Source organism: Psittacula echo (genome assembly GCF_963264785.1).
Source record: "Psittacula echo genome assembly, chromosome: 1".
NCBI lineage: Eukaryota > Metazoa > Chordata > Aves > Psittaciformes > Psittacidae > Psittacula > Psittacula echo.
The window spans coordinates 155881459-155896648 of record NC_137735.1 but is presented as its reverse complement, the minus strand read 5'-3'; the positions used below and the strand labels follow the sequence as shown (position 1 = coordinate 155896648).

Sequence of the window (15190 nt, the reverse complement as noted above, 5' to 3'; positions counted from 1 at the left end):
GCAATATAGTATGTGCACAGATTTTGCAAAGTAGTTGCAAAGCTTAAATGTTGGCAGAATTCTTACATACTCAAGAGTGACTTCTATGTACTATGTACATGGAAACATTTTGAGTAATGAACATGTTCACAAAAGACAGTGTCACTATTTTTCTTAATGCCAATTTTCCTGGGGAATGTTATTCCTTAATGAACAATGTATACTGGCTATTATTTGTCTGAATTAGTGTAGCGTTTAAATGCAGCAAAACATCTCCTTTTTCTTTTTTTATTCTTTAGCAATGGCAAGTCGGCAGGTAGACATTGCTACTCAAGGATGGTTCATTGGTCTTATGTGTGCTGTTGCTCTTCTGATCTTGATATTACTGATTGTTTGCTTCATAAGGAGGAATAAGGGTGGCAAATATCCAGGTAAGATATATAACAATGAGAGTAAAACTTGTCTACTGGTAATCCATTAAGACATCTCAGGTTTACTGGAGAAATTACATTTGCTGATAGTTTACATTTACGCTCTGTATATACGATAAATCAGTCTTAATATTTGGTAGGCTTGTCAGGAGCAATCTGCCTATTGGTAAAAAATCTCAATCCATTTAAGTGTAAGAAAAGAACCTCTCTAGAGAGGTTTGAGCTTTTTTTGAGATACTTGGTCCTCCCACCAACCAATACTGCACATTCTACTTTCTGAAGTCTAATGAAGATAAATTATTTATTGACTCAATAATTATTTATTGAGTTATAAATAATTATTTATTAATTAATAAATATAATTAATAAAAATAATAAATATAATAGTTATAATTAGTAATTATTTATTGACTCAATAAAATGAGCTGAGTTAGAATTTACTTGGTCAGAAAGTGTGGAAACATATACCAGATCATAGCCATGCTGTTACTTTAAAGTACTGGGAATGCATTTCATAGAGCAAATCCCTTTGTATGTTACTTTGTCTTAAATACATTACCCTCCTTAGAATCTGTGTCCTCTTCAGCCTCTTCGTTTTTGCAGTTAGCCTCTGCATTTTTGCAGCTAGCCTCATTTGAAGTTACCATCCTTCAGTTAGGCTGTTTTTATTTCTGAAAGTTTGTTCTTTATAAAAGTTTCTCAGATTTGTTTGGGTTTGGGGTTTTTGATGGGTTTTGTTTGGTATTAGTCCTAGGAATGGACAAGTATGGTTTATGAATTATAATTAAAATTAGAACTACACAATGTACAACTTTTATCAAAACTCTCATTCCTCTGGGTTGCATATTATGAAAGGCATATATGTGTATATGTATGTATGTATGTATCTTACATATGTCTTTCCCCGGTCTTTCAGTTCTGTTTATGTAGTAGGTCCATAGACTAAAGCTTTCTTGGAAAGAATGGTGACAACCAGTTTGCCTAGTACTGACTGATAGGATCTCAGAACAGCCACTGAAGTATGAGTGGATATGAATGAACTTGTAGTGGGCATCAAAGAGTAATTTGATTTTTCTTTTTCCTTGTCTAACCACAATAGAAAGCAAAATTGCTAAATTTAATGTACAATATTGATTTCATGAAAAAAATCTGTTCTATATTACAGACTCCAAAGTTTTAGAAATTATATAATTAGCCAGACTCTAGAATGCTTATTTAAAGTCAACTGAAACTTCTTAAAGTTGCATTGTCAATTTGGACATGAAAAAGATGTAAGCACTTATAAAAGTACAAGAGGAAAAACTAATCCATACTGCACTTTAATTTCTCTCACTTGTTTTGACCAGTGCACTTCTGAAAAACTGGTGTCAGTGGACACTAAAAACTTTTCATAGGCAAATTCTTTACAGCTGCACTTAACATAGCAAATTATTTTTATAAGAAGATAAAATCACTTTATTAAATACAAGAATCTTACTCTGCCAAATCTGTTTGTTTTATGGAGAGAGAAAAATTTACAGTCACAGAAAAAATTAAGTAAGAGAAGCTTCTGTCCCAACTGCCTATGCAGGCAGATGATTAAGGAACACATTGTTAAATAGAGTCAAATGATGGGCTGAAGATGTCATCTTTGTTTTTTTCAAGATATTTCATTTTTTTAAAAGGAAAATGAGATTGCAGAAGATGTAGGACAAATTACTCTTTGTGGAGAGAATTGAGACAGAAGAAAAATTAGGAGGATTAAACAAGTGAAGTGATGAAACTGAAAAGAGTAGGGAGGACTTGGGGTGAGCCACCACCTAGGAGACCATAAAACACCATTTGAGTAAAAGTGTAGAAGACAGTTGGATGCCAAGGTTGTCACTACTTTGTGAAGATCCCTGCTACACCCTTCTTTTTTTCTCCTTCTACATAATTACGAGGTGTAAAGTATTCATTTTTTTAATGCACACATACGTATGTATATACACACGTGTCATTGAAAATGTATTGTTGCACAGATAGTGACAAATACAAAGCACAAAGTTATTAAGTCTTTCTCATCGTAATTTTAGCATGTCATCTTGAGATTGCCTGTGGTTTGAATAAAGTAATAAATTCTGTTAGTGTGAAATTCTAGCAGCCAGACATATTTCAAGGTGTTATGAGTTGTAGTAATTATAGAGTAAGAAAATACTGTGAGGAATTAGTCATATTCCTCATTAGCACATAAGCTAATGATGTACAAATTAAGTGAGGAAATTACCAGAGAAAAAAGATAAGAGATTGTATATTGGATTATATAACTGTGTCTGCTAAAAAAAGGAAAGATTTGAGTAGTATCCAGAAAAACAGAAATGAAAAGGCAAAGGGAAGCACTGTAAAGATAATTCTGTAAGTCAGTATATTATTTAACTCTGTCAACAGTCTTGACTTACAGAAATACATGTCTTCTATAAGAAGCCTGTCTTCTTAGGTGGGAGCAGGTTTCCATGTTAAAGGGCACAGTGCTACACAGTGCTTTCTTAAAGCATTAAAATTCTTGGAGTCATCATGCATGAAAAAAAAACCCAGAAAATATACAAATTGACAGTGAAAACAAGTGAATCTGATTCAGTTTTAGCAATCAATATGAAAGGAATATCAAGAGGAAATACAAAGCATGGGTAAGTAAAACTGAATTATTCAGATTTCAATAAACAGTGCCTCTGTTATTACATAAGTGAAGAAATTATTTTAGTAGGAGTTTGCCAACACTTTCTCTTTCGTTCTAGAAAAGAAAGGAAGACATTTTACTAATGCAGAATGACACATTATATTTTGTGCTTGAATTATATAATTAATTAGCAGATCTTTTCCGTCAATTTTTTTCCTTTCAATTTTAGTGAAGGAAAAGGAGGATGCACATGCTGATCCAGAAATACAGCCTATGAAGGAAGATGATGGAACATTTGGTGAATACAGGTGAGCAACTGATGTGGTTTGTCATGTTCACTGTTCATATCACATGTGCTGTATATAATACCACGCTTACTAATTCAGAACTAACTTTTTGTGTGTGTTTACAAAGATTCTGTATCCAGTGTTGTATAGATATCATTTCAACCACACCATTAGGAAAAAAAACCAAACATCCAAGCTTAAATAAGCCGTTCACTAGGTGAAATCAAAGATTGAAGCACAATGGTCTCACAGTGAGTGATCTTTATTTACAAACTCATTTTCAGATAGTTAAAGTACCAGATACAGTGTATTTTCAGTTAAGGCACATTTAGCATTATGTTTTTTGAAAATACATTTCTAATAGAAGCCTAATAAAGACAATTTTGTGTTACGTGACTGGAAAACAAATGCATTTAAAATGGCTCCCAGTACTAACCCCTAATCCAGTAACAAGCAATTATATACACAGAGGTGAAGGAACGTCATACAAGAAAAACCTCCCTTTCATGTATTTCAGTACAAGATCCAAGCAGCTTCAAAGTGTGCAACACAGCACTTATTCCTGACTCCCTTTATTGTAAATGTTTAGCTGAATCAGTGGAATAAGAAAAAGCATGCTTTGGCAAGTCTGTTCATATAACAATTATGAGTGTAGCTTATTAAATAAGCATAATTTTAGTTGTCATTTTTACATTAGTATAGGAAATAATGTTATTATTTTCAAAATATGTCAATGCCATTATATTTTACATGGGTGTTATAATTTTATAGTGTATTCCTGTGTCAAAACAATTGAAAAAGCCCTTTGTTACTTTGAAGATGTGACATTTACAAATGTACATAGAAAAATTAGTTTTTTCAAGAATCTACTCTGTTGCCATAGCTTCTTCATATAAGGGAACTGTGCATCTTGATCTGACTGCAATAGATTTACAGTTCTGAATGCCAGAAAGCAGTTTCTGTTCATTATTCCTTAATTTAAAAAAATAAAATTATACTTTGTTCTTAGGTTAATGAGTTCAGAATAGTATTTTATTACAGCATTAAGTGCATATGGATTAATTAAATTCAGCTGATAAAAAAGGAAGTGTGAAGCATTGTTTGGAAGCAGTGGTAAAGAAGTGCTGTATAAGTTTTCCTAGGCAGTCCATTTTGTATTCTCCTTTTTTGCTCCACTGTTTTTTTATATGTGGAACCCTCAGCAGCAGAAACTGACCTTCATACAGGATTGTACAAATAATATGACCTCAATACACGTTTTCTCAGGTGCAGAATAAGATTATTCAAGTCTGCTGTCATGTATAACCTGTAGCAAGATTTCAATGTATGTATCCATATTTAAGTAGCTTCAGTTAATCTATAGAATCATTTAGTATTTTATTCAATGTTTTTATAATGTATTTATCCACCTCATATCTGGTGAATATGGACAGATGCATGCCAAGCTTTCAGACTTCTTCACATGAAAGAGTTCGTCCTATTTAATGTGCAAAAACTCCTTTCTAAAATGTATTTCTGTGTAATTAGTCTATATTGGGCTTTCCTCTTTTTTCCTTAGAGACAGGGCAGCAGCAGCAACCAGTCAGATTACAGAAGATATCTCTCTGCAGCCCAGCATCACTGCAGCCGCTCAGTTCCCAGTTTGTCTGCCTCACATGGAACTGGTCATGATGCAGTGCTTCTTTGAGGAAAAAGGGTATAGGGTTTCCCTTGAAAAAAAAAGTGATTTTTGAAAGATCTAGGAATTCGAGTATTTTGAACTTTTTTCATCACTTCAGGTCCATGTCTACTTGGACAGGAAAGAAACTGGACAAGGAAAAGAAAAGAAAAGGTAGCTGTGCCAATTCTCCTGAAGCAGACCCTGTATTTACCAAAGCAAAGTCTGTGAGATCTGACAGATCCAACTTCTTCAGAAGGTCAGGGGATCAATACTCCAGCACCAGATCAGAGACCTCCTACACCAGGAGGAGGGCTAGGCAGTCTTCAGAGCTTGCGAGGGTTAGTTCTGTCTCTGCTTCCCTTTGCCGAGAGGAAAAGAGATCAGACGAATGGAAGTGCAGGCATGGCTCTAGACATCATGCTTCTGAGCAACAGATAATGGGGTTGGAGGAGGGCTCAGATTCTCAGGCAGGACAGCCATCCCCTTTCCAGCAACCCCTCAGCTGCAACTCAGTTCGTGGCTCACTGACAAGGCAGCATTCTTCTCTCCAACACTGGTTCAGCCAGACCCCAGACTACAGCTCAGATTCAGAAGACAATCAGAGCTCCTACCACAGGAAGGTAAGACCTTCTACTACTACTCACTTCTCTGAATCTGACAAGAATTCATTAATGAAATCTGTAATTTTGCCTGAGTTAGCTACTGTCTTAAAGGATGCTTTGACAGCAGCCAGACAAAGTATAACTTCTGTGACACACGCTAGGTCCCATTCAGTAAAACATCCCAGGGTACCAATCACAGAAGTTCCAGTGGTTCCTCTAGAAGCTAGCGGGAGCAGTTCCCAAACTTTTGAGTCTGACAATATGGACAGTTTAAAGGATCAAACAGCTTCTGAGAAGGAAAAATCTGAGTCTGTCAAGGCCTTGAAGGTTGAGTCATCCCCTGAAGAATGGGAAGTGTCATCTGAGTCCCCTACAGAAGACAAACAAGGACTAGATCCTCTGCGTAAATTTGACATAGAAAATCAGAATTACCTGTTCAAGCACATAAAGAGAGTGTTAATGCTAAAATCTTACAAATCTGAATGTGCTTCAGAAGAACTGTTTCTCCCAGCTGAAGAAGGCAAGGTAAATAATGCACTTCCTATCCATTCAGCAGTGGAAGATCTTGTCTGTAGGATTTGGGGTAAACCTGAGGCAAAGCATGAAGCTCCAGCAGTCCTGAGTAAGCTCTATCCTTTTCCAGTGGATAAAGCTGCTTTGTGGGGGACCTTGCCTCAGGTAGACAGAGCGTTGATTACTGGTGATTCTGTATTATCAGTGCCTGCTAATACTGATGCTCTCCCTAAAGATCCTACTGATAGAAAGGTTGAGGAAGCAATTAAAAGATCTTTCAAGCTTGTTGCAGCCCAGCTTGCAGTATCTATCTACAGCACTTACGCTTCTAGGGCGTTACTAGTATGGTTGGAGGAAGAACAAGCCAGATTCAGAAAGAAATGGGTCCCATCTGGTGCCATGCAGAGGAAACGCAGGCTGTGTAAAATTGCAGCTAATTTTATCCATGATGCAGCTGAGGATTCTCTTAGACTCACCGTCAAAAACATAGCATGCCTCACTGTAGCCTGGAGAGCTATATGGCTACGTCCTTGGGCCTCATCGCTAGATCTAAAATGTAAACTGCTGTCTTTACCATACACAGGCGGCAGGCTATTTGGTGAATCCTTGGTCCAGATCATGAAGGATTTCTCAGAACACAAACACTCCTTACGTCAGCTGAAAAAAAGCTCTCTTGGAAGCTCTTCATTTTCTTATTCTCACAAGTGTCTGAGCTCCTTGCGTTCTCCTCCAAAGTTTAAAGGAGGGAAGGGAAAGTATAACAACTCACAGTCATTGCATGCCAAGTACAAAAGGACATCTCATTTTCAGAAAGACACCAGACCATCAAGAGGAACTTTCTAAGAACATAGATTTGCTTCCTCCTTTCTCAGAAACAGGGCAGGGTGAAAGACTTGGAAATTTATACTTGAATAGCCTTCAGTATTTCTGACAAGAAAGTTCAATGCTTAGAAAATCAGTTGTTTTAAAATAAGATTGAAATTATTAAAATACTTAAATCTTAATGGCTAATTGAGACGTTCTAGAGAAGTCATAGCTCTCAATTTTAGGGGAGGTTTCTGTCACGTTCAATTTCTGTCCTTAGAGAATACTTCCTGCAGAACCAGCCAACATCAGATTTTCCTGCCATATCGATCTAACAAAGGAATTAATGCTTAAGGAAATGCAGGTGCTTCAGGAACCACAGAATGACCAGGTACACTATGTCCCAACTACTGGAGGAATACCTGCACTTTACATAATAAGGGAAAACAGTACCTCTGTAGCTAACTGCAGTACAATCCCAGTGGTTTCTTGAGTTGTAGAAGACTGAGATAGCAGATTGTGGACAGTCAATGCTTACACCAAGAAACTGCAAGAAATACAAGAAGTGCCACAAGTGTATGTTTGTTTAAATTAAAATTAAAGAATATCTAGAGCTCCTGTGCAGGTCAGTGTAGGTGTGTAAAACAGCCTCGATTTCCACTCTGGGCCCTAAATCAAGAGAAATTAAGAAATTATGGCATCTATACCTGTAGATTCATGGGTAGGGAGAGACTGAAAGCATCCATGTCTTAGTTAACTTCACAGGAAGTATGAGTCTAGCATCTCATTGCAGTCTGCAAAATGTTCTTAAGACCAAACAGGGCAAGGCAACTGCAGTAGTAGGACTGCTAGTGTGTTAACACAGTATGTTTGCGCATTTTGTTGTTTATTTTGCCTTTTTCCTTTAACATTCTGACACACACAATATTTTTCCTAGAAATTCTTGGATATGCTGAGAAACTTTCTGGAAATGGTTGGTGGAGAGTTCTGAGATAGCTAAATAATATATTACTCTTCCTTATTGTTCTGGGTTGATTAAAAATGAAAATATAGTTAGTAACTACAATAGTGGTTTTTTTTTCTCTTGTAGTTATTCAAGTTCTGTGGCAGTTTAGGTGTGTTTCCAGGGGGACCTATCAGTGCCTCAGCACTGTAAATCTGAGCTTGGTTCCCTCTCGTGCAAGAGATTATGTCAGGGAACTGCCTTAAGAATTCTTGTCTCTCAACAGTCCCATTGATTTGGCAGTGTTCTTATTGTGTCCTCATTTACACACACGTGCTTTCTTTAACACTTAATTATTGAACATCTGTGTCACTACTTTTTAAATAATTGCTTTGATTTTCCTTTGCATAATATTCTGCCAGAAACAGCAAATGCAGAAAGTTGGTTGAATTTCACTTAATAAGATTTTTTTTCAAAATTTTCACATGGAGTCTGTCAGGTTTTTTTTACCAACAACTGTTTTTTTCAACCCATTGCTATTTAAAGGCAGAGCTTAATCTCCCAGCTTTTCCATCTTCTGCCAGGATTGAAGACTGAGTTTTACAGATGCTGAAAAAAAACCAGTCAGAAAACTAGTATAGATGTGCTTATGGTTTAGCTAGATGAGAAGTAGCAAAATGTGTTGAAGTCTGGATTGATTCAGGTGCATAGGGAAAGTAATTTTCGTCTGCACAGTCCTGTCAATTTAGGAACATGAGCAGAAACCTGTTAGGTATTAGGGCAGAGGTTCTCCTGGAGTGTGCAGGGTAGCCCTGGTTTAAGGTATTTCTGTGGCTTTATGTGACTGCTTGTACGTAAACATTTCTGGGCTGTTCACCTGAGGGCACAGAAAAAGGAATTTACTGCCAACAGTTTTCATCCTCCTGTGTCCAATAACCCAGAATACTTTAGCCATTTTGTTTGGTTTATGCTGCCTTTCTTCTGATAGTTGTGTTATAAGGAAAAGTAGTATATTGCTAACCATATATTGAGTCTTTTTGCATGTCCATGAATGTGGCAAAGTTTGGTGGGAACTAGTTGCCTGCTGGACTGCAGAGCCATCGTAAAACTGTCTTCCCCATTCTGACTGGTTGCTGCATGTACCCATATCTAAGGAAGAAAAATTGAAAAGTTGAAAGAAGAAAGGAGATTTCAAGGTACATATTTTTTCAATAACTGATGAGCTTGTGAAATGGAATTACTTTTTTAAAAAATAAGTTTGTACTTTGCACTTATACGTTATTATCACCTCCATACTTCTTACATCTCTTAATCGTTAGCTGTAAGCTTGATATGTTTCATTGAACTAAGAAGAAAAAGAAACACTTATTCATATATTAGCAATTGTTCATTTAAAATATTTTAAACATGCTTTTTTGAAGAGGCTTTGACATTAAATTCTGTTCTTACTAAAAGGGCAAGAAATGTGCATGGTATCTACGAGTACTTACCAAAATGACTTCTACGTGTCAGTCTTTATTGAGAAACTTCCATCCTTAAAAAGCTACTAGTTTGGAATTTATTTATAATAAAACAAATAGTAAAAGTATCACTGCACTTAACTTTTATGACTGTCTAGTCTAAATATTGAACCTATACCCATTTTCACTTCTTGTTTTGTTCCCTCCCAGTACTTGTTTCACTATTAATTGTATGTACTACATGTGTGACACTTTTCAAAAACTTCAGTTTTCCACTATAACATTAGTCAACCCAAATTTGCACTCTATTTTTTATTTAATGATGTTATCACTAAGTGTAAAAGTCAGCAAGCAAAACCACAAACAAAAACTGAAAGTAATTACAATCTATCCTGGTTGCATTTTGGAATTGTTTTATGAACATTTGTAAGCAAGATTAGCAAATCTTGCAGGTACTGTATCAAGATTTATGGTTTTAACATGTTTTTCTAATATAGTGTTACATATTCTACAGCCTAAAGTGTTCTATAGCTCTTTGGGCACCTATATTAATAATGCAATTTGGCGGCTTTTGCAGTTTGCTTCTTGGCAGCAAACAGAAAATATATTCATTTCCCCAGAGCACCAAAGTTCCTTCTCAATTTTGCACCTCCAGGGTAAGAAAGTGCTGTCGAAAACATTGATATCTTCACTTTTCTCTCCCTCTCCTGATTGTTTTTTGTTGGGTTGGTTTCTGGGTTGTTTTTTTCCTTTCTTCCTTGATTTCTTTCCCTTCCACCCAAAACATTATATTTGTCTAATACAAGAGTCATAATCCAGTTTGATAAAGAATAAATAGTGCCATGGCATATGTTTCCTTTCCCCAAAAAAGGAAGGGAAAGCACCCTGGATAATCCCACTTGTTTTTCCACTGCCAGAGATTTGGCAGAACTTCTTTCTGGATTTGAATAGTGCAAAAGGAGAGGGAATCGTCAGGTTCAGATTTGATCTTGTATCTGCTGTAATGGTGCTCTCACACCAGCACTCACCTCCATGCAGGTGCAGTCCTGAGTAAATCTGCAGGTTTGTTTGCTTGTTTTCAATTATGCAGACAGTAGAAACTGCATCCTTACTAAAATGTAGGAAAATCACAAACACAATGCAACCAACTGTGTATTTCTTCTTTATTGCCTAATAAATAAACTTTGTTTACAAAAAAAAAATGAAACAACAAAACCCTAAGAGCAAAACAAAGCAAAAGTCCCTGTACCCAGATTTAGCTAAAAATTGAAATCAAGCTTTTTGTTGGATTAAACACAAAAATGTGGATATTTTTAATACAGTGATGGTGTATTATTTATATGCTGTATTATCCAGACTAGTGAAATACACTGGGTAGGGTCACACTTTAGAATATTTGCACAGTTTTTTGACCAGTTGAAAGATGGTACAAATGTAATTTTAATTTATTTTCATTCCTTCATATTATGGCATAAGCAATTATGAAGTTGTTCACCTGAAATGAAACAGCAAACCATATGTGCAATGCTCTTTACTTCATGGCGTTACTCAGAAAGCATTAAGCACTGCAGGTCATTCTTTATTTGGGGAGTTCGTCCACTTACTATTTCAAAGTGAGGATCTGATCTTCATTTGGCTTGAATAACCTATTTTAATGACTCTAATGCCTTCTGATGAAGGCAGTGGATAAACTATATTGTGTGTGTGGTTTTTACATACTCAATTCTATCTTCAACCTTTTAAATATAGAGTCCTTCTGAAATGAACTCTCTTCAGTAATGTCTCTGTAATTTGCTTGTGTTTGCAGTGTTCTAACATTTTCACTTTGCTGCTGGATGCTTGACATTTTGGAGTAGCATTCATTTAAATGTTACTAGCCTATATGTTTGCAGTATCAGTGAGCCCTGGAGGTCAATGATACAATATTTATCTGTATGCCATGTACACAGCAATAATTGAAAACAAAGTCAGGACTGATATAGTCAAGTTTAGAATTTTTGCCTTTGTGTATTTTAAACGAGAAAGTTTTCTTACTCATTAAAAAGATAGATACTCCTACCACTTCTTTCTTGTGTATGCATAGAGGGATAAAAATTCTGGTATGCTTTTTCTGTAAAGTATTCTTCTTTTAGAATATAGTGGTATATATACTTCGTTTAGTGATACCTTTGAGTCTTCAAAGGCAAAAAAGATGATGAGATGAGGAGAAGCAACTTGATGGAAAATCGGTGTCATGGTTTTCTGGCAATGGTGAAATGTTTCTCAACAAGGCATCTGTTACCTAACGATATAATTCATGTGACCTTCTATATGCTATATAGATATGGTTTGTCAAGTTTCAAAGATATTAATATAGAAAAAAATAGAAAATACATTGTTGAAAGAGCTACGGTATTTGGGTTTAGGTATTAGGTAAAATAATTTGCTGAATATTTATTCAGTCTAGTATTGTGGATATTGTAAAATATATTTTCATTTCTTTGCTATTCTATATATGTTTCTTTGTATTTCTGTAAGCTGGGAATCTTTAAATAAAAATCAAATATCGCTAACTCTTTTGTACCCTATATGTAAATAAAGTCTTATGTTCCATTTAAGAAAAGGTAAATATTTGCACAAGAAGTGCAGCTGGCAATAGTGGGTTTTAATTCAAAATGCTTTGGAGCTGCTGCTGAAATCTTTATCTTGAAACTGAAGTGCAGTGTAAAGGATTCCAAAAAGAGCCCAACTATTTCTATTTCAAGAAATGCAAGCCTACCACAACTGCAGATTTATGTGAGGATGCTGATGGTGATTGCAGCTTTTCCGCTGACAAGAGAAAGACCACAGGACTTTGCTATGGGGATCTCTCCTCCCTTTCTTTCCTTCCCATTTCCTGTTGTCCTCCAAATCATCAACATCACCATCAGAACATGTTACCAGTTACGGATTAGGACAGGGAGGTTGATCTGATAAATAATGAAAAAGGTTAAGCATGCTCTCAACTTTTCAGTTCTAGCTACTGTAAGCTAAATTGTTGCTTTACTTGTAATACAGTAAATGTTTTAGCAATTTTAAGAGCAACTTGCTATTGATAAAATACTGATCACTATCAGGATATGGACTTTGCTTTTCTTCTTAGGCTATTTTCATTTGTTTCTTCTGCACCCTTTTAATGGAATATGTAGGTCTCTTGAAAGGTAAGGTTGAAAATTGCAAGTCTGCCCTGCATTTTGTAACAAATTATTTGAAATGCAGTACTTTTATTTTCTTTATACTATTAAAAAAAAAAAAAAATCAGTATATTTCATTTAACCAGATTCATTCTTCATTCATGTTCAAGGAGACAAAGAAATCAAGTTTAACAGACTAACTTCGCAGCACATCATAAGCTCGTTACTTTGGAGAATAAATTATTTATTTATTTATTTATTTATATAACTTTACAAACCACTTTTTAATGCTTGCAGTTGCATCTAAATTGCTTCCAAGCCAAGGGCACAGGTCTTATCATTGAAAAGTCATGCACGATGTGGCAATAAAAAAAAAAGAAAGAAGCTGCAACCCCCTCCCTCCCTCCCTCCACTGAAGACATTCTCTGTTTAAACCATTGCTACACCATGTATTCATGTCAACTGCATCATATTGATATGTCTCTACAATGTGATGTGGGTTTACTAAAGGATTATAGGGCTGCACACATGCTTTTTATAAACTCTGCATGCATGGCTGATTTTGTCTTAATATATTATACATCAGTTAATTCCTTTTATTTGTTTGTTTGTGTCTCCAGTGATGCAGAGGACCATAAACCTCTAAAAAAAGGAAGCCGGACACCTTCAGACAGAACTGTGAAAAAAGAAGACAGTGATGATAGTTTAGTTGACTATGGAGAAGGTGTAAATGGTCAGTTCAATGAGGATGGCTCCTTTATTGGACAATATAGTGGTAAAAAAGAGAAAGAACCTGCAGAAGGAAATGAAAGCTCTGAGGCTCCTTCTCCTGTAAATGCCATGAATTCATTCGTGTAACCACAGAACTTGATCCCCTTGTATCTTCCGTTTGTTTCCACTTGTACGTCCTCCTCCTCATACTATGAACATGCAGGTAACGGAGCTCCATACCGCAAGATGTTAATGCTGTGAGAATATGCAGGTCAATACAGGTTTACAGCATAATGACACATTAAGTGGTATGTTACTATGAATTAAAAGACAAAATTCAAATTTTGTTCAGAACTTGGGTATTTTTACTTTTTTTAAAAGGAACTGACACAAACAGTAACATTAACTTGTAATTTTGTTTCCTGTCGAAAATACAATAAAGTGCATGAGAAAAAAAAAGGCAAAAAAAAAAAAAAAAAGCTACACAATTCACAGATGAACTCACACTATAAAAACATGGTTTGACAATTTGTTATGCAGTCCTCCACTGAATCCCTGGATATGAATTCCGTTTTCATTGTCAGAGTGTTATAGTAGTATTATATAGAACTTCAATGTCTTTGTGGACATTGTTGTGAAATTGGTGACTTAATGTCTAGCTGTCATATGTCTTTTTTGCAAGACAGTTAGGAACAGTATGTACAGTATATAATTGCTAAATGATTTAAGTATGACACTTGCATTTGCTGATGCTTAATGAGACCCTATTATCTGCTCTTTGCTCCTATTACTTTATAGCCTTTTTAATCTATCAAGTATTACAGCAGTACAGTGTTCTATTTTTACATCAAAATACATTGAATTGATTTTAGGGCATAAAAGATACGCATTGCAATGCATTTTGGAATTTGTACAGTCATGGAAAGAAAAAAAAAAAAAAAAAAGAGAGAAAATATTCCAGAAAACACAGGGCAAAATACATTCAGTGCCTTTATACAATATGCATTCCATAATATGCTGTACTACTCAATCAGTTGGTGCAGTAAACTGTGATTAGCGGACTACTATCATTGCCAAATAAAGTAAAAATGTGAAGAAAATGTGTTATGAAACTGTTGTGCTAAAAATAGAAGGTTTTAAATATTTTAAACTACACAGAAAAGAGTATGATTTCTTTTTTTTTCCCTTTAAAAATGAAATCAGTGCTTTCTAGACAGGTCCAGCACAACATGTTTTCATGGCCTCAGAAAATTATAAGTAAAATAAAACCAAAAACAAATCCAGAATTTAATTATTTACTAACACAGCAAGGTACAAGCTCTTGTAAAATAAATTGTTAAACACCCAAACCAGCCAACTACACCAGCGAGAGTGCATTTCCCTCTGTGTCCCGGCCTGATCAGTGTGGCAGCTTTGTAATTATCTACACCCTGAAGCAGTGTGGGGGCTACTGCTGGGAACCACAGATCTCTATCTGACAAGTGCTAATATGGTTTAGTGGTAAAGGTTACCATGATGGGTTGCAAAATTCTTTTCTCGCATACTATTTCAATCAAAAGTTTACCTCCAAATATAAATTTTTATAACAACCTATGGTTGAAGGAATGCTCAGTTTCATTTGCCAATAAATTGGTTTTTCATAACTTGCATCAAGTTTAATTTTAAGTAAGCTTTTTATATGTAGATATTTTGTTGAATTTGTAAATACACTTAAAGTGTAGATGCTATATGCTTCTAGGTGTTACAGACAAATAAACCAAGAAGGCTTACGTTGTACTGTGTAAGAAGTTCTATAGCCAGTGGTGTGCATGGTATTTTAAAGCATCTACTTAAATACTTTTTTTTTTTTTTGCTGTGAAAACAAAATAGTGAACTGTTCTGCTTCTTTACTGCAGATTCCTAATTGAACCATTCAGAGCTTTGCCAGTGCATTGTTTTAGACAGTACACCTTGCAGCTTTCATGTATATATTGTAGGTAAAGCACAACTGAAGTAAGCTAGCTGTGTTAAGCT

The 15190-nt window shown here is 35.5% G+C and overlaps 1 protein-coding gene across 8 annotated transcripts in view; it reads left to right on the top strand.

The window, feature by feature from the left end:
• Nucleotides 1–14555, top strand: part of NRCAM (neuronal cell adhesion molecule) — a gene marked incomplete at both ends in the record, with an annotated part of 71566 nt that extends 57011 nt beyond the window's left edge. For 7 of the 8 annotated variants that reach the window (XM_080638904.1, XM_080638903.1, XM_080638906.1 and 4 more), the window contains 3 exons: nucleotides 279–410; nucleotides 3275–3353; nucleotides 13087–14555. In XM_080638904.1, coding sequence (XP_080495030.1) covers nucleotides 279–410; nucleotides 3275–3353; nucleotides 13087–13324 — 449 coding nt within the window. Of the gene's footprint in view, nucleotides 1–278; nucleotides 411–3274; nucleotides 3354–12435; nucleotides 12470–13086 lie in introns of those variants that run through there. The other variant, XM_080638905.1, reaches the window with a different exon arrangement.
• Between the last annotated feature and the right edge of the window lie 635 nt (nucleotides 14556–15190).